The sequence below is a fragment of the Staurois parvus genome, unplaced genomic scaffold (assembly GCF_062004578.1).
Source record: "Staurois parvus isolate SC_StPar_1 unplaced genomic scaffold, SC_StPar_1.0 ptg000291l, whole genome shotgun sequence".
Classification (NCBI taxonomy): Eukaryota; Metazoa; Chordata; class Amphibia; order Anura; family Ranidae; genus Staurois; species Staurois parvus.
In genome coordinates, this window is record NW_028318087.1 from 8,702,917 (window position 1) to 8,722,063 (window position 19,147).

Genomic DNA, 19,147 nt, shown 5'->3' on the forward strand with positions numbered 1-19,147 from the left:
TCTGGGAGGCTGCCAAGAGGCCTACAGCAACAATAAAAGAGCTGCAGGAATATCTGGCAAGTACTGGCTGTGTGGTACATGTGACAACAATCTCCCATGTTCTGCATATGTCTGGGCTATGGGGTAGAGTGACAAGATGGAAGCCTTTTCTTGCAAATAAAAACATCCAAGCTCGGCTAAATTTTGCAAAAAACACATCTGAAGTCTCCCAAAAGCATGTGGGAAAATGTGTTATGGTCTGATGGAATTATGGCCAAAAAGTTCAGCCTTAGTTTCAAGATATGTTTGGTGCAAAAACAACATTACACACCACCAAGAGAACACCTTACCCACAGTGAAGCATGGTGGTGGCAGCATCATGCTTTGGGGCAGTTTTCTTCAGCTGGAACCGGGGCCTTAGTCAAGGTAGAGGGAATTATGAATAGTTCCAAATACCAATCAATATTGGCAAAAAACCTTCAGGCTTCTGCTAGAAAGCCAAACATGAAGACGAACTTTGTCTATCAGCATGACAATGACTCAAAGCATACATCCAAATCAACAAAGGAATGGCTTCACCAGAAGAAGAAGAACCCAGACCTGAATCTCATCGAAAATCTGTGGGGTGATTTGAAGAGGGCTGTGCATAGGAGATGCCCTTGCAATCAGACAGATTTGGAGTGTTTTTGCAAGGAAGAGTGGGCAAATATTGCCCAGTCAAGATGTGCCATACTGATAGACTCATATGCAAAAAGACTGAGTGCTGGAATAAAATCAAAAAGGTACTTCAACAAAGTATTAGTTTAAGGGTGTGCACACTTATGCAACCATAGTTTAGGTTTTTATTTTTACTTCCCTCCACCTAAAAGATTTCAGTTTGTTGTTCAACTGAGTTGTACAGTTTACATTAAAGGTGAAAAAAGTCCTGCAAGGATTTCTCTTTGTCTCATTTTATTTACATCACAGAAACCTGACATTTTAACTTTTTAGACACACACACACACAAATAAGTATTTGATCCCCTGCACTATTACCAGTGAAAACATATCAAAATTCAAACTAGCCATCCATCACCAGACCAAGTTGTAGACTTGAAGTCTGTTATGCATTTTTCATCACTTATTCAGTTTGAATTTACAAAATGAGTTCTAGGGTTACCAGCAACGTGGGGTAAAGTTCCATACTATGACAATGACTTTGGTGTAACAAACCAACCCCTAATCCAAACAGCTAGGAACTTCTCAACAATTACAAAACACAAACTGTGTAACAAACTTGCAATTTTAAATCAAACTACACTGCTGTCACACTAAATGCCCCAAAAACAAAAATGTAGGATCATGGTTTAGCGGTGGGTGTGACAGCTGTGAATCCTGACCTAGCTAGTGAGAAACAAGCAGTTTGCAGAGCGTTCGGCTACAAGCTCTGTGCTATGTCCTATGGAACAAGTCCAGTGCGTGTTTTGCATGTAGTAATCTTCTGTGCCCATACTATATGCCCATTTTTGTGAGTAATATTTATTTAAAAGTTTTATTTTAAACATATTTACACCATTGGATTACTCTATTCCATGCTTGGTTTGTGGATTATCTGTGGAGGAGAAAGGAGGAGAAAAGCACAGCCTGAGGGAGAGGGAGTCTGGAAGAATGAATCATTACTGATCTAAAATATTACATGCTGATCTGTTCTAAGAAAGGCATTGTTATCTGGTGATTGTCTATCTGCAAGGTGGAAGGCACGGAGCACAAACCGAGGACCTTTGTGGAGTGTTTTCACAGGAGGACACTGGGAACTGTGCATATATTGGAACAATTATATGTTCTATGAATTTTTTATCGTCGTAATTTTTTGAACTATTTAATTTATGACGTTTATATTACGCTTCACTGAGTGGTGTGAATGTATCACTTTATTTAGGTTTATACTTTGATACAATTAGATAAAATATAATAAATTGTACACACAGCGCTGCATAGAGTGTATTTGAACTCACTATTTTGTAGCAATGACTTTGGTTTTCTTAGGTCTATGGGACAATATTTATGTGATGCATTTGGGGGGGGGGGGGATTAAAGAATGCCCAAGACAAGCTATGTCTCATCTGGGCAACATCCAGTCATCCTTTAAAATTTTCATTATTTTTTTTTTTTTTTTTTTAAGCTGAGTGGAAAAGACTAAAGAAAGAGGCTGAAGGTGGCTATGGGCAGTGGAAACATTCGAGATAGAACTTGGTCTGTGGATTGATGTCCTTGTAGGAATAGGCTAACCAACATCACATCCAATTTGCATGAAAATCTGAGCAGTGCCTTTTGTGGAACGCTTGATGGCCTACCAGGCACTTGATACATTTCTCCATTCCTGAAGGAAATGATTATCATAGGGATTTCCCAAGAAGGATACAGGAGTAGAATAGACTTTTGCATTTGTTACCAAGTCTCCCACTGAAATATTCTGAGCTTTGATAGGACCTGGAACTGATGGACCTCACTTCTTGTGTCATCATCTATTATCTCCCCTGCCAGTTACAGCTGATGGACAGATAAAGTGAAGCTGTACAAACGAAACAAGTTCTAACACTATCTGAAGGCATTGAGGGAATAAAGCCCAGTTATGTCAACCTTTTTATATAGTAAGCAGGTATAAGGGCACAAAACTCACCACTCCACTTGCAGACTTGGTCTTGACATCAAGTTTCACCTGCCCAAAGCCTGAAAACCACAAAAGCACACGCCTTTATTAATATCAAACATCTTTTAAAGCTTATCGCAAATTGACAAACCGGTACATTGTACGCAGAAAAAAAAAATAATGTGCATGTGCAGTCTATCTTTACTACATATTAATTCTGGATAAGAAAGAATGGTGCTGGCTGCTGAGCGTGCAGCTTCAAGTCTAAAATTGCAAATGAATGGGAAAGTCAGTGGAATGTAGCATTTCATGGCCATCTGCCACTTGTGTTCACCTCAAATGTCCCCTATTTACCTAATAGAAGAAATCAATTATTTTCATGTTTTAAACCATCTTCCTCTAACATTTCTTAATTTTCTGTTTTTAGTTAGCATTTGGAATACCCAACAGACATAAACTATTTACTAAATGCTTACCAAACACCAGGAAAATGCTACCAGTATATAGTTTGGCAAGTGAATACTTAGCCCTGTTCCCCACAATCACCTGCTCACATCAATTTAGGCTGACCATGGAATTGCCTCTGTTGGAAGCAAAACACCAGGAGCTGTGATATGTAACCAAGTTAAAAAAAAAAAAAAAAAAAAAGTTATTTTTACGCAGTCCAGAGGACGATCAAAGAAAAAAAAAAAATATCCCGCAAACCTGATTGGACATTTATTTTTTTGGTGCAGATATTTCTAAATGTTTGGGCAGGCTTACAGAAAAATGAGAGCACTGGGGGAAGGGTGATCAGACTAGTGGGCAGTTTAGACTTTGCGGCGCATCAAGGGAAGTTGCATGAGTGAATAGTACTTCTTCCGGACAATGCAATATGGCAGGAGAGTACAAGTCACAATTGTGGTTGAGCAAAAGTATAAATATGTAAGCCAGCCATAGATGGAGCGTATCTTGACCGCTTCAGCGGGGACTGGCTGCGATTTGATCAATCCATGGACAGGCTGGTTGTACTTAAGTCGATCCATCCATCAACCAGCCTGTAGGGTGGCTATAGCCACCAGCAGTGATCATTGTGTTCTGCCGGCAAGGACCGTTCCCCCACCAGCAGAACACAGTAGCATTGTGTAAAGGAGTGACACTCACTGACTTTTGATGGGGAAATCAAGCAATTTCCTTTCCTTCAAAATGTATGGCCTGCTTAAGACAGGTAAACAATTCACACAAATATCAACTATTTATTTAGAATTCTGTATGCATATTGAATAACATAGTACAATACATACTCCACCAAATATTAAATTTCTTGTTTTAGCTGGAGCTGGGCACAGAGTTATCTCTCTACTACCAAAACCTCTCCCACCCTGTATTTTTTTTTTTGTAGATCGCCAAGAAAATAAGCTGAACACCATTTGTAAGCTATGGTAAAGCGCTGAGAAAACTGTTGGCGCTATATAAATCCTGTATTATAATAATAATAATAATAATAATAAATAATAACAATGTTGGTATTCCTCATAGAAATGTGAAGATTTCAGTAAGGCTGGGAAAAGGTCAAACATGCTGCCACAATGACAATACTTTTGGGCAAGGTTGCCCAATATCCTCCGTAAATACGGATGCCCTCAAAATTCCAACAGCCGCTTCTGTTACTCCCAATAAGGATACGCTTTAGAATACAGTAAATGCTGCACAATGTAAATATGGATATACATTTTTTTGAACCATACGAAATGATGGATTTCCCTTAGCTCATCAAGGACTTACCATATCCTTTGTTGAAGATATCTCTAGCAGATTTGCCAAGGTCAGCATAGGCAGGAGGAACGGCCATCTTGACTGCAAAAAAAAAAGTTAATATTTTAAGCAAGTGTTAATAGTAAATTAAATGGCAAAAACAGAGTAAAACTTCAGCCCAAAATTTTTTTTTTTAAGATAGGTTGATCAACATTCAAAAACACTGTGACTTGCATTGCAGACTGAGCCCCCATGGGAGAGATTTCTTTTACTTCCCATCTCAAAATGATGATGACAGAATTGAAAAGAAACCTGTTAACAGGAACACAGGCAGTAATAAATACACTTTTCTAGTAGGGTGTTGAATGGTCAGGTTGCTTTGCTGTGTCCCCATTGGAAAGATTTATACTCACTACCTCTCTCTGTGAAAGTGGTAACCAAGACAGGGAGGGAAGCTCCCCAATCAAGACACAAATAGCAACAGCTAATCTGAGGTTCAAAGCCTACCTAAATCTATAAAAACCTAAATAACTGTTGAATCTATTTGACTTCAGCATACAACTGGTAAATCAAAGCCCACACTTGCATAACTATATAGACTTAATAAAATTAGATCAATTAAAGCTGAACAGTGGCTAAATGGTTAGCACTTCTGCCTGGCGGTACTAGGGTTGTTGGTTCGAATCCCAACCACAGCACTTCCTGCCTGGAGTTTGCATGTTCTCCCTGTGCCGGCATGGGTTTCCTCTGGGTACTCTGGTTTCCTCCCACACTCCAAAGACATGCTGGTAGGTTAACTGGATCTTGTCAAAATTGGCCCTTGTATATGAATGTGAGTTAGGGACCTTAGATGGTACGCCCCTTGAGGCTTAGGGACTGATGTGAATGTACAATATATATGTAAAGCGCCATGTAAATTGATGGTGCTATATAAGTACCTGAAATAAAATAAATAATAATAAGTTTAGCTAAACTATTTACCTGTTATGCAGCATGTCCCATCTTGTGCAGGCAGCTGGATTCTAGAGAAATCTTCACTGCAAGAATGCCTGTCCTCTTCCTGGCTCTGAACGTCTAGCGCTGCAAGGATTAAAAGCTTTGGTTCTTAAGGCAAAACAGCAGTACAGATGATCCATTAAGGACACTCCTCCTCTTTCACAGATTACACTACCAGTGACATGATTTGTGAAGGAGGAAGAGTGAGATCAGTCACAGGATTCTCTCCCCTATTCACAGATCATGTTACAGGCAGTGTAATCATTTAAAGAAATTTCTCAATGGATGAGGAAGTAGGAGTGTGCCTCTTATTGGACATCTCTACTGCGGTTCTGCCTGAAGACCAGGAAGTTCAAGAGACAGGAAGAGGGCAGGCAGCCCTGCAGTGAAGATTTCTCCAGGACCCAGGTGCCTGCACAATGGGAGACATCCTTCATTACAAATAAGTGATGTGACTAAAGCTGCTTATTTTTTTATTTAAACTTCCACTGTAAAAGATTATTATTGGGTACTTTCAATAATTATGACTTCCATACCCATTACCTTTGCTCCCGGGGCTGAATTTATAAATAACCCTAGAAAACATTTATTTGGGACACCAGAGGTCAACATTAGTGCAGAAACTCTACATATGGACTTTTGAGGTGCCCCAAGGAGTAACACACAAGACACTACTATTAAAAGTACCGTATTTTTCGCTCCATAAGACGCACTTTTTTCCCCCCAAAAAAAGGGAGGAAAAATGTCAGTGCGTCTTATGGAGCGAATATGGAGCAGCCGCTCCGGTATTTCCACCGCCGCAGTGTCAGAATACCAGGCCGGTCGCTCAGCTCTGCAGTGGGACCTTACCTGTTCCTCTATCCAGCGGCGCGCTGTCTTCCCGGCTTCTGTAGTGTGCTTGACAGCCGGGTGCCAAGTGCGCATGCGCAAGAAGCGGTGCTCTTTGTGAATGGTAAGGCGGTACCCGGGACACATGACAGATCCCAGAAGCCGCCGAACCAATCACAAAGCGCAGCGCTTCTCGCTCATGCACACTGGGCATCCGGCTGTCCGCCGAGTGCCCACACTACAGAAGCCGGGTAGACAGCGCGCGGCTGAATAGAGGAACAGGTAAGGTCAAAGAACAACTCCGCGGAAGTAAGAGCGGGTACCTGTCAAATTCAGGTACCCGCTCCCCCTCCCTCCCCAAAGGTCAGCAGTCATCTCCTGTACCGTGTCCGCAGTCTCTGGTCGTCTCCTGTACCGTGTCCGCAGTCTCTGGTCGTCTCCTGTACCGTGTCCGCAGTCTCTGGTCGTCTCCTGTACCGTGTCCGCAGTCTCTGGTCGTCTCCTGTACCGTGTCCGCAGTCTCTGGTCGTCTCCTGTACCGTGTCCGCAGTCTCTGGTCGTCTCCTGTACCGTGTCCGCAGTCTCTGGTCGTCTCCTGTACCGTGTCCGCAGTCTCTGGTCGTCTCCTGTACCGTGTCCGCAGTCTCTGGTCGTCTCCTGTACCGTGTCCGCAGTCTCTGGTCGTTTCCTGTACCGTGTCCGCAGTCTCTGGTCGTTTCCTGTACCGTGTCCGCAGTCTCTGGTCGTTTCCTGTACCGTGTCCGCAGTCTCTGGTCATCTCCTGTACCATGTCCACAGTCTCTGGTCATCTCCTGTACCATGTCCACAGTCCATTAGTTCAGAATTTTTTTTTCCTGTTTTCTGCCTCTAAAACCTAGGTGCGTCTTATGGTCAGGTGCGTCTTATGGAGCGAAAAATACGGTATATAAAAGGGTTCATCAGTCTTAGTGTGAGGTGATGAAGGGGTCCTGCCATCTGAGGGATGTGATCTAATCCATTTCCTTATGTTGCATTCACACCAGCCTGCAGCATTTGTGTGAGTGGGCTGGGGTCAGTTTTTCCAGGTGGTGAAGGATTGATGGTGTGTTGCACACAAAATGAAACTTCCTTAAAGCAGAACTGCAGTGACACGTAGTGAAGCGAGTTGTGCAGTGGAAAAATGCAGCACGTCTGCATTTTTTGCACAACTCCACATATCTCTGCTGAGTTGTGATGTGAAGGAGGAACCCTAATGAAGACCTGCCTTGTTCTTCTGCAGAAAACCACAGGTCAAAGCATATCGTGTGAACAAGCCCTCAAGGGAAGATCTCTGCAGGAACAATTGTTTTTATTCTTTGCCAGGATCTGTGTATGTAACATGGCACTTCTATCCCAAACCAGTTCAGTCTCCCACTCTTTAAGCCAGATATTTGTTTTAAGAAAAATGCATCTGCCACTAAATGAGAAGGGAGAGGACAGGACTGGGAGCAGTCAACCTGTTCTGTGCAGTGATGGTCTCTTCCCCTTCTACAAATATCAGGGAGGAAAGCCTGTGACCTCTGGGCTGTAAATCTTACTAGCTGAAGCCAACATGGCAGAGAATTCCAGGTCCAGCACTGTTGCCTGCATAGAAGCCGAGGGACCTTCTGGAAAAGTCACAGGACACACCATTTTGCTAGTATGCATGCACTATTTTTACCTTGCAATTTCAGACTGCTTGCTACAAGTGGATTCAAAATACAATGGTATGGGTTTGGTTATCCACGCTCCTTAGCATGTCACAGGAAATGTTAGGCGTTAGCATCTGGAAAATTAATAGTCACTTGATTTCAAAGAAAAGAAAAAAAAAATCTTCAGAGCTCCAATAGTCTGCATACTTCCTTGGCCACTCCCCAACACACCCTGACAGTTTGGTATCAGGAAGGACAAACACTAAAAGGTGTGTAACTACATTCCGAGCACTCCGTGTGTCACATGTACCCACATATGAGAGTCTCTACAACACACAAATGTTAATAGTTTATACCACCACGGTTCTACAATGATGCAGTTTTAGAAAGGGTGTAGGAATACACTATGACAGACTCATTGTGAACATTCCTGACATGACATGACATGACAGATCTGCTGCCAACAGCAGCAGATTGAATTTAGGGCACACTAATACATTTAAAGGGACCCGCTCACCAACTCCTGCACTGCAAGCTTTACCCTGGTCAGGTAGTAGGCAGGGCATTGCAGCAACCCTGACCTGCTCAGCTCTTCCGGGCGTACGTGTCTCAGTGCTCATTGCAGTAGCTGCTGCAGAGGGGCAGACGTATAGACTTTGCAAGGGCAGATTATCTGCTTGGAGTAATTCCCCTTGCTTTGGCAATTGCCATTTTCAAAGCATTTGGTCAGAGAATGCTTTAAAAAAATTAAAAGGAGACATTTGGGGTTAAGAAAAATAAACCTTTATACTCACCTCCATGCTGCTGCATCAGTCTGATGTTGCAGCTTTCCCCCACTAGCTCTAAGCCTGAGAACTGAGTGATCACATGAATGCTGATTGCACAGTTCGTCAGCTCTGAGAAGAGAGCGATGACTGTCAGTCACTACTCTCTGCTCTGCCCCTCCAGCACTCAATGGAGCACTGAACAGCAGCAGCAGCTGGCTTCCAGCTCTCAGCCACGTGTTGACTAGCAGAGCCAGCTGACAATCGCGCATCTGGGTGGATCCTGACAATATTTCTGGGATCCTTCTAGAGCCTGGAGAAATGCTGACATCAGCTGACAGTGGATCTTAACCTGCTGTTGGCTGATCCTGGATCACAGGAGAGCACAAGTGCACTCTTGTGATCTGCAGGGGAAGTATGGCCAAAGGAGCTTTGGCCATACCTCTCTTAAGAGCTGCTATCCTAGCAGTGGTCACAGCAGACCACTCAGTGGCTCTTCGCTGCTAGGACATGTGTCTATTATAAGTAATGGGCGTTATTAATCCATTCTTCAGATCGCTCAATGTAATGCCCACCATTAGTGTCACCTAAATAATGGCCCCCAGGGAAGCCACTAATGAAAAGGTTAGATGGCACTGTCATCTAGCAAGAAGTGAATCAGCAGCAATAGGTGAAAGTGACATTTTATTCACAGTTTGTGAGCAGCAAAGAGCATCAGAAGGTCATTTGCAGCAAAAGCACATCTCTAATTAATTTGAACGTGTGGCTAAAGTAGCACCCATGGGGAGGAACAAAGGGGAAATACTATAGAGAAGGAATAAGCAACCTTGGCACTCCAGCTGTTGTGTAACTACAAGTCCCAGAAAACACTGCAAGACTGGCTGCCGGAGGAATGATGGGATTTGTAGTTTCACCACAACTGGAGTGCCAATGTTGTCTATCCCTGATTTAGAGTATCACTTTAATGAAAGCTCAAGTCTGCTGGGGCTGATGACATCACATCCAAAATGTTGGCACCCAGCATCAGTACTCAGGCTTTTGTACGTCCACACAAGGGAAATTTGTAAAGGTAGAGAACATGCCTACAATATGTGAAATGCACATACAGGCTTATGGACTAGTTGTGCAAATAAGTGGTGTGGTGACAAGAGCTCAAGGGAACTTGTTCACTTCCATTATACTGCAGTATAGCCCAATTTCAAACATATCCGTTCAATAGACCCAGTTAAATAAATGGCATTTCTCATTACAGCAGAACTATGAATATTTTTTCCCTTTCAATGCTCCACTCTCACTTTGCATAATGCATGAGAGGAAAAAAAAAAAAAAGGAATTTAGACAAATTAATGCATGCACATGTGAAAATGAATGTGGAAAGTCATTATCGACATGCCATACTGCAGGGCCATGAATGAGAAATGTCACAATGAGGATGATATGTCAGCTTCATTCTCTGATGAAATATCCTTTACAAGAACTGCAAGGAGCTGTAAAAGGAGCTCACCGCTAAGAGGCCAGGAAGGTCACATCTGTCAGTCACAGAAGACCACCACTAAGGGCTATCAGCCCCTAAACTGGCAACACAGAACGAACACTGGGAAGTTAGGACATGTTCCTATAAATAAGCATGTGTGGCTTACTCTGTGGCTTTTTGTGGCTACTCCTCATGTTACCTAAATAAATAATAAAATAAAATACAGCTACAACTTATCAATTCAGAAGGACCAGCCACATTTACTACACCAGCCTGTCTCAATAGAACTCTAGGGTTCCTTGGCTAACCACAAACATAACCAGAAAATGTAAAGGACATTCTTCTTCCAACTGTCTGTATCAAATCTGAAGGCTCTTGTCCCACCAACTATAAATGTAAAGGGCCACTTTTTCCACTGACCACCAATGTAAAACACGAGAGCTTACTCCACTAATCACTAAAGGAAAGGACATTCTTCTTCCAACTGTCTGTATCTAATCTGAGGGCTCGTGTCCCAATAACTATAAATGTAAAGGGACACTTTTCTCACTGATCACCAATGTAAAACATGAGAGCTTACTTCACTAATCACTAAAGGAAAGGACATTCTTCTTCCAACTGTCTGTATCCAATCTGAGGGCTCTTGTACCAATAACTATAAATGTAAAGGGCCACTTTTTCCACTGACCACCAATGTAAAACACAAGAGCTTACTCCACTAATCACTAAAGGACATTCTTCCTCCAACAGTCCACAAGGGTATCTTCTGTCCCCGGACCATAAATTTAAAGTTGGCCCTTCTTCACTGTCCATCAATATGGGGGGTACACATTACTACTGAAGACCTATTGTAGAGCTTGAATTTTTGCACAGTGAGCTACATTCTTGTAAAGACAGATACAGGACTTTTGTGCACAGCATTGGATACATTTGTGACCTGCAAGTCTTGCAGGCTACATGTGCACTTGATTCAGCCTTCAGGCAACATTGTATCAACTTGGCTTTACTCCATCAGTTTGGTTTGCCTTTACATACAGACATTCAGCTGCTGGTTCTAGTCTCTGCTCCTCCATAGCTGCTCACATGGGCTATATTTACTACATCTTTCAGGATGTTCCATGATGATATGCTTTGTTGATACACCAATCTATGACAGTGGCGTACGCTGTTGTGTTTCCCTGACTGTATATGGATCCATGTGTGATATTTAAAAGGGGTTGACAACATTGTCATTTTAATTACACAGTGGAAATTTTTAATCTGCGGGTATCCATCCTGTTTTTAGTACTAAAAAACTTTTTGTAATTTTGTATTTATCCCATATTACCATTTCTCGTTATTTTTCTTACAATTTTAGAAGTTGACCTTCTCCACTAGCCACCAATGTGAAGGAGCAATGAGATGACTCCACTAATATAAAAGGACATTATTCTGTCAACTGCCCACAATGTTATCTCTTGTCCCCTGACCATAAATGTAGGGGAGACCTTTCTTCCCTCTCCAACGTGGGGGACACTTTCTACTGACCACCAACATAAGGTGGTGGTGGTGGGGGGTGGCCTTCTCCACCACTACCCATCAACCTAAGGGAGGTGGCCTTCTCCACTACCCACCAACCTGAAGGGGGGTGGCCTTCTCCACTACCCACCAACCTAAGGGGGGGTGGCCTTCTCCACTACCCACCAACCTAAGGGGGGGTGGCCTTCTCCACTACCCATCAACCTAAGGGGGGGGTGGCCTTCTCCACTACCCATCAACCTAAGGGGGGGGTGGCCTTCTCCACTACCCATCAACCTAAGGGGGGGGTGGCCTTCTCCACTACCCATCAACCTAAGGGGGGGGGGGGGTGGCCTTCTCCACTACCCATCAACCTAAGGGGGGGGGGGGTGGCCTTCTCCACTACCCATCAACCTAAGGGGGGGGTGGCCTTCTCCACTACCCATCAACCTAAGGGGGGGGGGGGGTGGCCTTCACTACCCATCAACCTAAGGGGGGGGGGTGTCCTTCTCCACTACCCATCAACCTAAGGGGGGGGGTGTCCTTCTCCACTACCCATCAACCTAAGGGGGGGGGGTGTCCTTCTCCACTACCCATCAACCTAAGGGGGGGGGGTGTCCTTCTCCACTACCCATCAACCTAAGGGGGGGGTGTCCTTCTCCACTACCCATCAACCTAAGGGGGGGGGGTGTCCTTCTCCACTACCCATCAACCTAAGGGGGGGGGGTGTCCTTCTCCACTACCCATCAACCTAAGGGGGGGGGGGTGTCCTTCTCCACTACCCATCAACCTAAGGGGGGGTGTCCTTCTCCACTACCCATCAACCTAAGGGGGGTGTCCTTCTCCACTACCCATCAACCTAAGGGGGGGTGTCCTTCTCCACTACCCATCAACCTAAGGGGGGGTGTCCTTCTCCACTACCCATCAACCTAAGGGGGGGTGTCCTTCTCCACTACCCATCAACCTAAGGGGGGGTGTCCTTCTCCACTACCCATCAACCTAAGGGGGGGTGTCCTTCTCCACTACCCATCAACCTAAGGGGGGGTGTCCTTCTCCACTACCCATCAACCTAAGGGGGGGTGTCCTTCTCCACTACCCATCAACCTAAGGGGGGGTGTCCTTCTCCACTACCCATCAACCTAAGGGGGGGTGTCCTTCTCCACTACCCATCAACCTAAGGGGGGGTGTCCTTCTCCACTACCCATCAACCTAAGGGGGGGTGTCCTTCACTACCCATCAACCTAAGGGGGGGTGTCCTTCACTACCCATCAACCTAAGGGGGGGTGTCCTTCACTACCCATCAACCTAAGGGGGGGTGTCCTTCACTACCCATCAACCTAAGGGGGGGTGTCCTTCACTACCCATCAACCTAAGGGGGGGTGTCCTTCACTACCCATCAACCTAAGGGGGGGTGTCCTTCACTACCCATCAACCTAAGGGGGGGTGTCCTTCACTACCCATCAACCTAAGGGGGGGTGTCCTTCACTACCCATCAACCTAAGGGGGGGTGTCCTTCTCCACTACCCATCAACCTAAGGGGGGGTGTCCTTCTCCACTACCCATCAACCTAAGGGGGGGTGTCCTTCTCCACTACCCATCAACCTAAGGGGGGGTGTCCTTCTCCACTACCCATCAACCTAAGGGGGGGTGTCCTTCTCCACTACCCATCAACCTAAGGGGGGGTGTCCTTCTCCACTACCCATCAACCTAAGGGGGGGTGTCCTTCTCCACTACCCATCAACCTAAGGGGGGGTGTCCTTCTCCACTACCCATCAACCTAAGGGGGGGTGTCCTTCTCCACTACCCATCAACCTAAGGGGGGGTGTCCTTCTCCACTACCCATCAACCTAAGGGGGGGTGTCCTTCTCCACTACCCATCAACCTAAGGGGGGGTGTCCTTCTCCACTACCCATCAACCTAAGGGGGGGTGTCCTTCTCCACTACCCATCAACCTAAGGGGGGGTGTCCTTCTCCACTACCCATCAACCTAAGGGGGGGTGTCCTTCTCCACTACCCATCAACCTAAGGGGGGGTGTCCTTCTCCACTACCCATCAACCTAAGGGGGGGGGTGTCCTTCTCCACTACCCATCAACCTAAGGGGGGGTGTCCTTCTCCACTACCCATCAACCTAAGGGGGGGTGTCCTTCTCCACTACCCATCAACCTAAGGGGGGGTGTCCTTCTCCACTACCCATCAACCTAAGGGGGGGTGTCCTTCTCCACTACCCATCAACCTAAGGGGGGGTGTCCTTCTCCACTACCCATCAACCTAAGGGGGGGTGTCCTTCTCCACTACCCATCAACCTAAGGGGGGGTGTCCTTCTCCACTACCCATCAACCTAAGGGGGGGTGTCCTTCTCCACTACCCATCAACCTAAGGGGGGGTGTCCTTCTCCACTACCCATCAACCTAAGGGGGGGTGTCCTTCTCCACTACCCATCAACCTAAGGGGGGGTGTCCTTCTCCACTACCCATCAACCTAAGGGGGGGTGTCCTTCTCCACTACCCATCAACCTAAGGGGGGGTGTCCTTCTCCACTACCCATCAACCTAAGGGGGGGTGTCCTTCTCCACTACCCATCAACCTAAGGGGGGGTGTCCTTCTCCACTACCCATCAACCTAAGGGGGGGTGTCCTTCTCCACTACCCATCAACCTAAGGGGGAGTGTCCTTCTCCACTACCCATCAACCTAAGGGGGGGTGTCCTTCTCCACTACCCATCAACCTAAGGGGGGGTGTCCTTCTCCACTACCCATCAACCTAAGGGGGGGTGTCCTTCTCCACTACCCATCAACCTAAGGGGTGTGTCCTTCTCCACTACCCATCAATCTAAGGGGTGTGTCCTTCACTACCCATCAATCTAAGGGGTGTGTCCTTTTCCACTACCCATCAATCTAAGGGGTGTGTCCTTTTCCACTACCCTTCAAACTAAGGGGGGTGTCCTCCTTCACTACCCATCAAACTAAGGGGGGTGTCCTGCACATCAATCAGAAGGGGGTGGCCTTCTACACATCAATCTAAGGAGGGGTGGCCTTCACTACCCACCAATCTAGGGGGGGGTGGCCGTCACTACCCACCAATCTAAGGGGGGGGGGTGGCCGTCAATACCCACCAATCTAAGGGGGGGGTGGCCGTCAATACCCACCAATCTAAGGGGGGGGTGGCCGTCAATACCCACCAATCTAAGGGGGGGGGTGGCCGTCAATACCCACCAATCTAAGGGGGGGGGGGGTGGCCGTCAATACCCACCAATCTAAGGGGGGGGGGGGTGGCCGTCAATACCCACCAATCTAAGGGGGGGGGGTGGCCGTCAATACCCACCAATCTAAGGGGGGGGGGGGTGGCCGTCAATACCCACCAATCTAAGGGGGGGGGGTGGCCGTCAATACCCACCAATCTAAGGGGGGGGGGTGGCCGTCAATACCCACCAATCTAAGGGGGGGGTGGCCGTCAATACCCACCAATCTAAGGGGGGGGGTGGCTGTCAATACCCACCAATCTAAGGGGGGGGGGGTGGCCGTCAATACCCACCAATCTAAGGGGGGGGTGGCCATCACTACCCACCAATCTAAGGGGGGGGGGTGGCCGTCACTACCCACCAATCTAAGGGGGGGTGGCCATCACTACCCACCAATATAAGGGGGGGTGGCCTTCACTACCCACCAATATAAGGGGGGGTGGCCTTCACTACCCACCAATGTAAGACTGCATTTCCTGTTTTTCTGTTTTGGTCATAATTACAGCATCTACAACTTACTAATCATGCTTATTTACCATAAGATGTAGTTAGAATTGTTAGCAGGGGTTCCTCGAGACCTGAAAATTACCTAAAGGGATCCTATGGAGTGAAAAGGTTGAGAAAGGCTGTATTAGACACTTTGAACCTGCAAATCATCAGGTTGGTTTTAGGCTACGTACACACTAGTGTTGTGTGCAGGCGGCAGAGAGGCGTTTGGGAAGCGTTTTTTACCACTTCCCAAACACCTCGGACAATTCTGCACATTGCAGCACATGGTGCTGTTCTAACGGGAGTGTTAGCATTGCGGCAAAACGGACGCCTCTGGTCGAATCAGGAGGCGTTGAAGCCTCCTATTCTACTCTATGGTGCCGTTCTGCAAACGTTGCGACGCGGTTGCGGAGCGGTAACACCATTCAAACTTCATTATAGGCATTTGTGGGGTGTTTTTAACGCTCGGCAAACGCCTAGCAACCGCCGCTAAACCGCACTTGCGGCCTTTGCCGAGCGTTAAAAATAAGTTCCCACTGACACCATTGATCTTTCCAACTACCTGTAAAGGGAAATTCTTCCTAATGACCCCAAGTGTAAGGAACATTCTTTCCATTGACCATCACACTAATGTATCATCAGTTGTAGATATAGTCATTTTAGCAGGGGTTCCCTAAGACCAGAAAGTTATTTCAAGGGCTCCTCTGTGTTGAAAAGGTTGAGAAAGGCTGATGTAAGCTGTGCTATCAGCCAGCATGATGTGTAGGAGGGGGTGGGCAGACACAAATGAATTTAGGGTATCAAGTTTTTTTTCTGAATAACTTCCCCAAGCAAGGAGGTGGAACTCACCATTTACACAATAGCAACTATAGTCTCACAACAGAAAAATCCTGTGAGAAGAGCCACTGATGGTACTATATACATGCTTGTTCTTGGAAGGCTCAGCAAGTCCCACTATATCCCCCTAGGATTTCTATGCAGCCCAGGAGTCAGAACTACAGCCTCCATCTGACTGCAAAGACAACTCAACCGCCTACTAAGAGGTTACTGTATCTGAAAGCGAAAGGATCTATATACAGAAATCTGATCCGTGGAGAGCTTTGTAAAATTGCCCCCGGTTATTAGCACTAGCCAAAAGAATTTTTATTTCTCTCCACGTCAAATTGATGGTGTATTATAATCTAGGGTTCCTAAAACAATAAAATGAAACTGAATAATAACATAGCAGTACAACATCAGGATGACAGAAAGACTACATTAATGAATGGAATGCTTTCATGCAATGGAAGAGTGATCCCGGCCCCAGGGAAATATGATGAAGGAAGACAACGGTCCAGGATGTATCTGGTAGAAGGCCATTCCCACCCTGGTCAGTGCATACAAGATATGGGTGATGAATCCTTATCATTACATTCACAGAGCGAGGTCACTGGCCCTGACCCACCATGTGATCGGGAGAAGTGAGACGCACATTTCAATGACATCAATATTTTCTACCAGCAGCACTTTGGAGGAAACCGTCCATTAAACTGAAGGCCAATATTGCCCTTTGTTATGAAATAACGGGTTTGGGTTTCTTACAAAGGCTCAGTGACTTCAGTAAGTCCCGTGTGTCAGTGAATGTGAAATATGCAGTCCATAAAACACATTCTTGCTGCAGCCAGTTCTGAGCAGAAAAAGCTATAAAGGTGCAGTAAAGAAGGAGGTCACAGAGGGTCTCCGGAGACGGGACATCCACACTAAGGTCAAAATGGAATTGGAAGTCACACACTGGCGTCCTATTTATAGTAAGGACTACACAGCATGCAGCCGGGGCTGGGGGCGGCCATCTTGCCAGCATGCTCGTCTCTCATGTGAATAAAGCCGTCTCATCCTCTCCATTCCTGGAAAAGCTAGGAACACTGATCTCAGAGAAGAGACTCCGAACACCAGAATAATGATCCTCATTACTAGACAAGTGACAGTTCATTCTGGGGAGGACAATGAAGGGTGAACATACAGTCACATGGCTGAAATACCCATCCTGGTGTACACCCAGCTACACAGGGAATGATCTCCAGGCCGGGATCAGAATTCAGGAGTATACATAGGGAGCCGTCATGTCAGACAAAGGAGGGAAGTCCATCCTGATTACTGACTGCTCGTGTCTGGATGGAGAGTGCCCATCACATCACACATAGATCGGGGGGGGGGGGGCACCCATCTACTGCAGTCTCTGCCCAGCTGAAAGGGAACTACAACTCCCAGCATTCCCCATCTGTGATCTTCCAGCTGGGGGTCTACATCTCTCAGCATTCCCCATCTGTGATCTTTCAGCTGAGAAGGGGGGGGGGGACTACAACTCCCAGCATTTCCCATATGTGATCTTCCAGCTAGGGGTGGGGGGCTACAACTCCAAGCATTCCCCATCTGTCATCTTCCATCTGAAGGAGGGGGGACTACAAGTCCCAGCATTCCCCATCTGTGATCTTCCAGCTGAGGGGGGGGGATACAACTCCCAGCATTCCCCATCTGTCACCTTCCAGCTGAGGGGGGGGGGATACAACTCCCAGCATTCCCTATCTGTCACCTTCCAGCTGAGGGGGGGCGGGGTCTACATCTCCCAGCATTCCCCATCAGTGATCTTCCAGCTAAGGGGGTCTACATCTCCCAGCTTTCCCCATCTGTGATCTTCCAGCTAAGGGGGTCTACATCTCCCAGCTTTCCCCATCTGTGATCTTCCAGCTAAGGGGGGTCTACATCTCCCAGCTTTCCCCCATCTGTGATCTTCCAGCTAAGGGGGGTCTACATCTCCCAGCTTTCCCCCATCTGTGATCTTCCAGCTAAGGGGGGGTCTACATCTCTCAGTTTTCCCTACCAGCCACCAATCTGCACCTTCCAGCTGAGGGGGGACTACAAATCCCAGCATTCTCCAACATCCCCCAATCTTTGACCGTCCAGGTGAGGGGGGACTACAACTCCCAGCATCCCCTACCAATCCTCAAACTACAACTGCCAGCATCCATCAGTCTGTGACCTTCCAATTATAGACAACTCTCATCATCACCCCTCCAGAGTGCAGTCTCCCCAGGCTGGTGCCACCCAATGAAGAAGCCCCCTGTACTGGTGATGGGATGTGTGGGAGAGGCAGGGGAGCCATCCCCGGCGAATGTGAGTGGAAGAAGCCGGCTGTCAGGCCGCTGTGGTCAGGTAATGGGTCTTTATGAGGTTCCTAGCCCCCCACTCCAGCTCCCCCATCCTCCCCTCCCCCAGGCCGGCCACGTCCCCTCTCCTCACCTGTATAGAGCTGTGTGCGGCCTGGCCGGTGCGTGCAGCTGGAGGGCGAAGTGAAGGAGACCCAGAGCCTGTCACTACCCAGCCCCGCCCACAGGACCCGCCCAGTCCCGCCTCCTGCTGCCTGGATTGTGCCTGTACAGAGGAGCGCGCCTTCCAGCCGGCGCAGTGTGCCGTACAGCACTCATATCACACGAGAGTCCGCTGGAAGCCTGTTTGGACTGACGGCGACATTATAGATAAGCCTTTCAATGCATATTCCTATGATATTTTCCAGCTGGCAGAGTTGGTTGCGGCCTCTCACGGTTGGGGTCCTTCATAGGGCGGGAGAGCGGCTGGCGCAAGCGCCTGTAATACTGGAGGTAACCTGAGAGGGAGGGCCGGCAGGGGGCGCCGGGACTAGTTTGGAATTCCCCTGGATGAGGGAACGCCATCTATCCGCAGACAATGAGTGCTATCTGGGGGGAGGAGGACGCTGAAGAGGACCTGTTATGTGCAGGCGGAAATGCTAGTTTATGATAAGCAGACATTAATCTCAGTGAGGGCTGGAGTCATGGCTGCCTATGGGCATACAGGAGGCCTGTAGCTGGAAGATTTGT

At 47.1% G+C, this 19,147-nt stretch overlaps 1 protein-coding gene across 1 annotated transcript in view; it reads right to left on the reverse strand.

The window, feature by feature from the left end:
* Positions 1 to 18,662, reverse strand: part of VDAC2 (voltage dependent anion channel 2) — a 32,512-nt gene extending 13,850 nt beyond the window's left edge. The window contains exons 1-3 of the mRNA XM_089682575.1: positions 18,552 to 18,662; positions 4,372 to 4,443; positions 2,638 to 2,687 (exon numbers count right to left, since the gene is read on the reverse strand). Coding sequence (XP_089538701.1) covers positions 2,638 to 2,687; positions 4,372 to 4,438 — 117 coding nt within the window. The 5' untranslated portion in view covers positions 4,439 to 4,443; positions 18,552 to 18,662. The remainder of the gene's footprint in view (positions 1 to 2,637; positions 2,688 to 4,371; positions 4,444 to 18,551) is intronic.
* Positions 18,663 to 19,147: the final 485 nt, after the last annotated feature.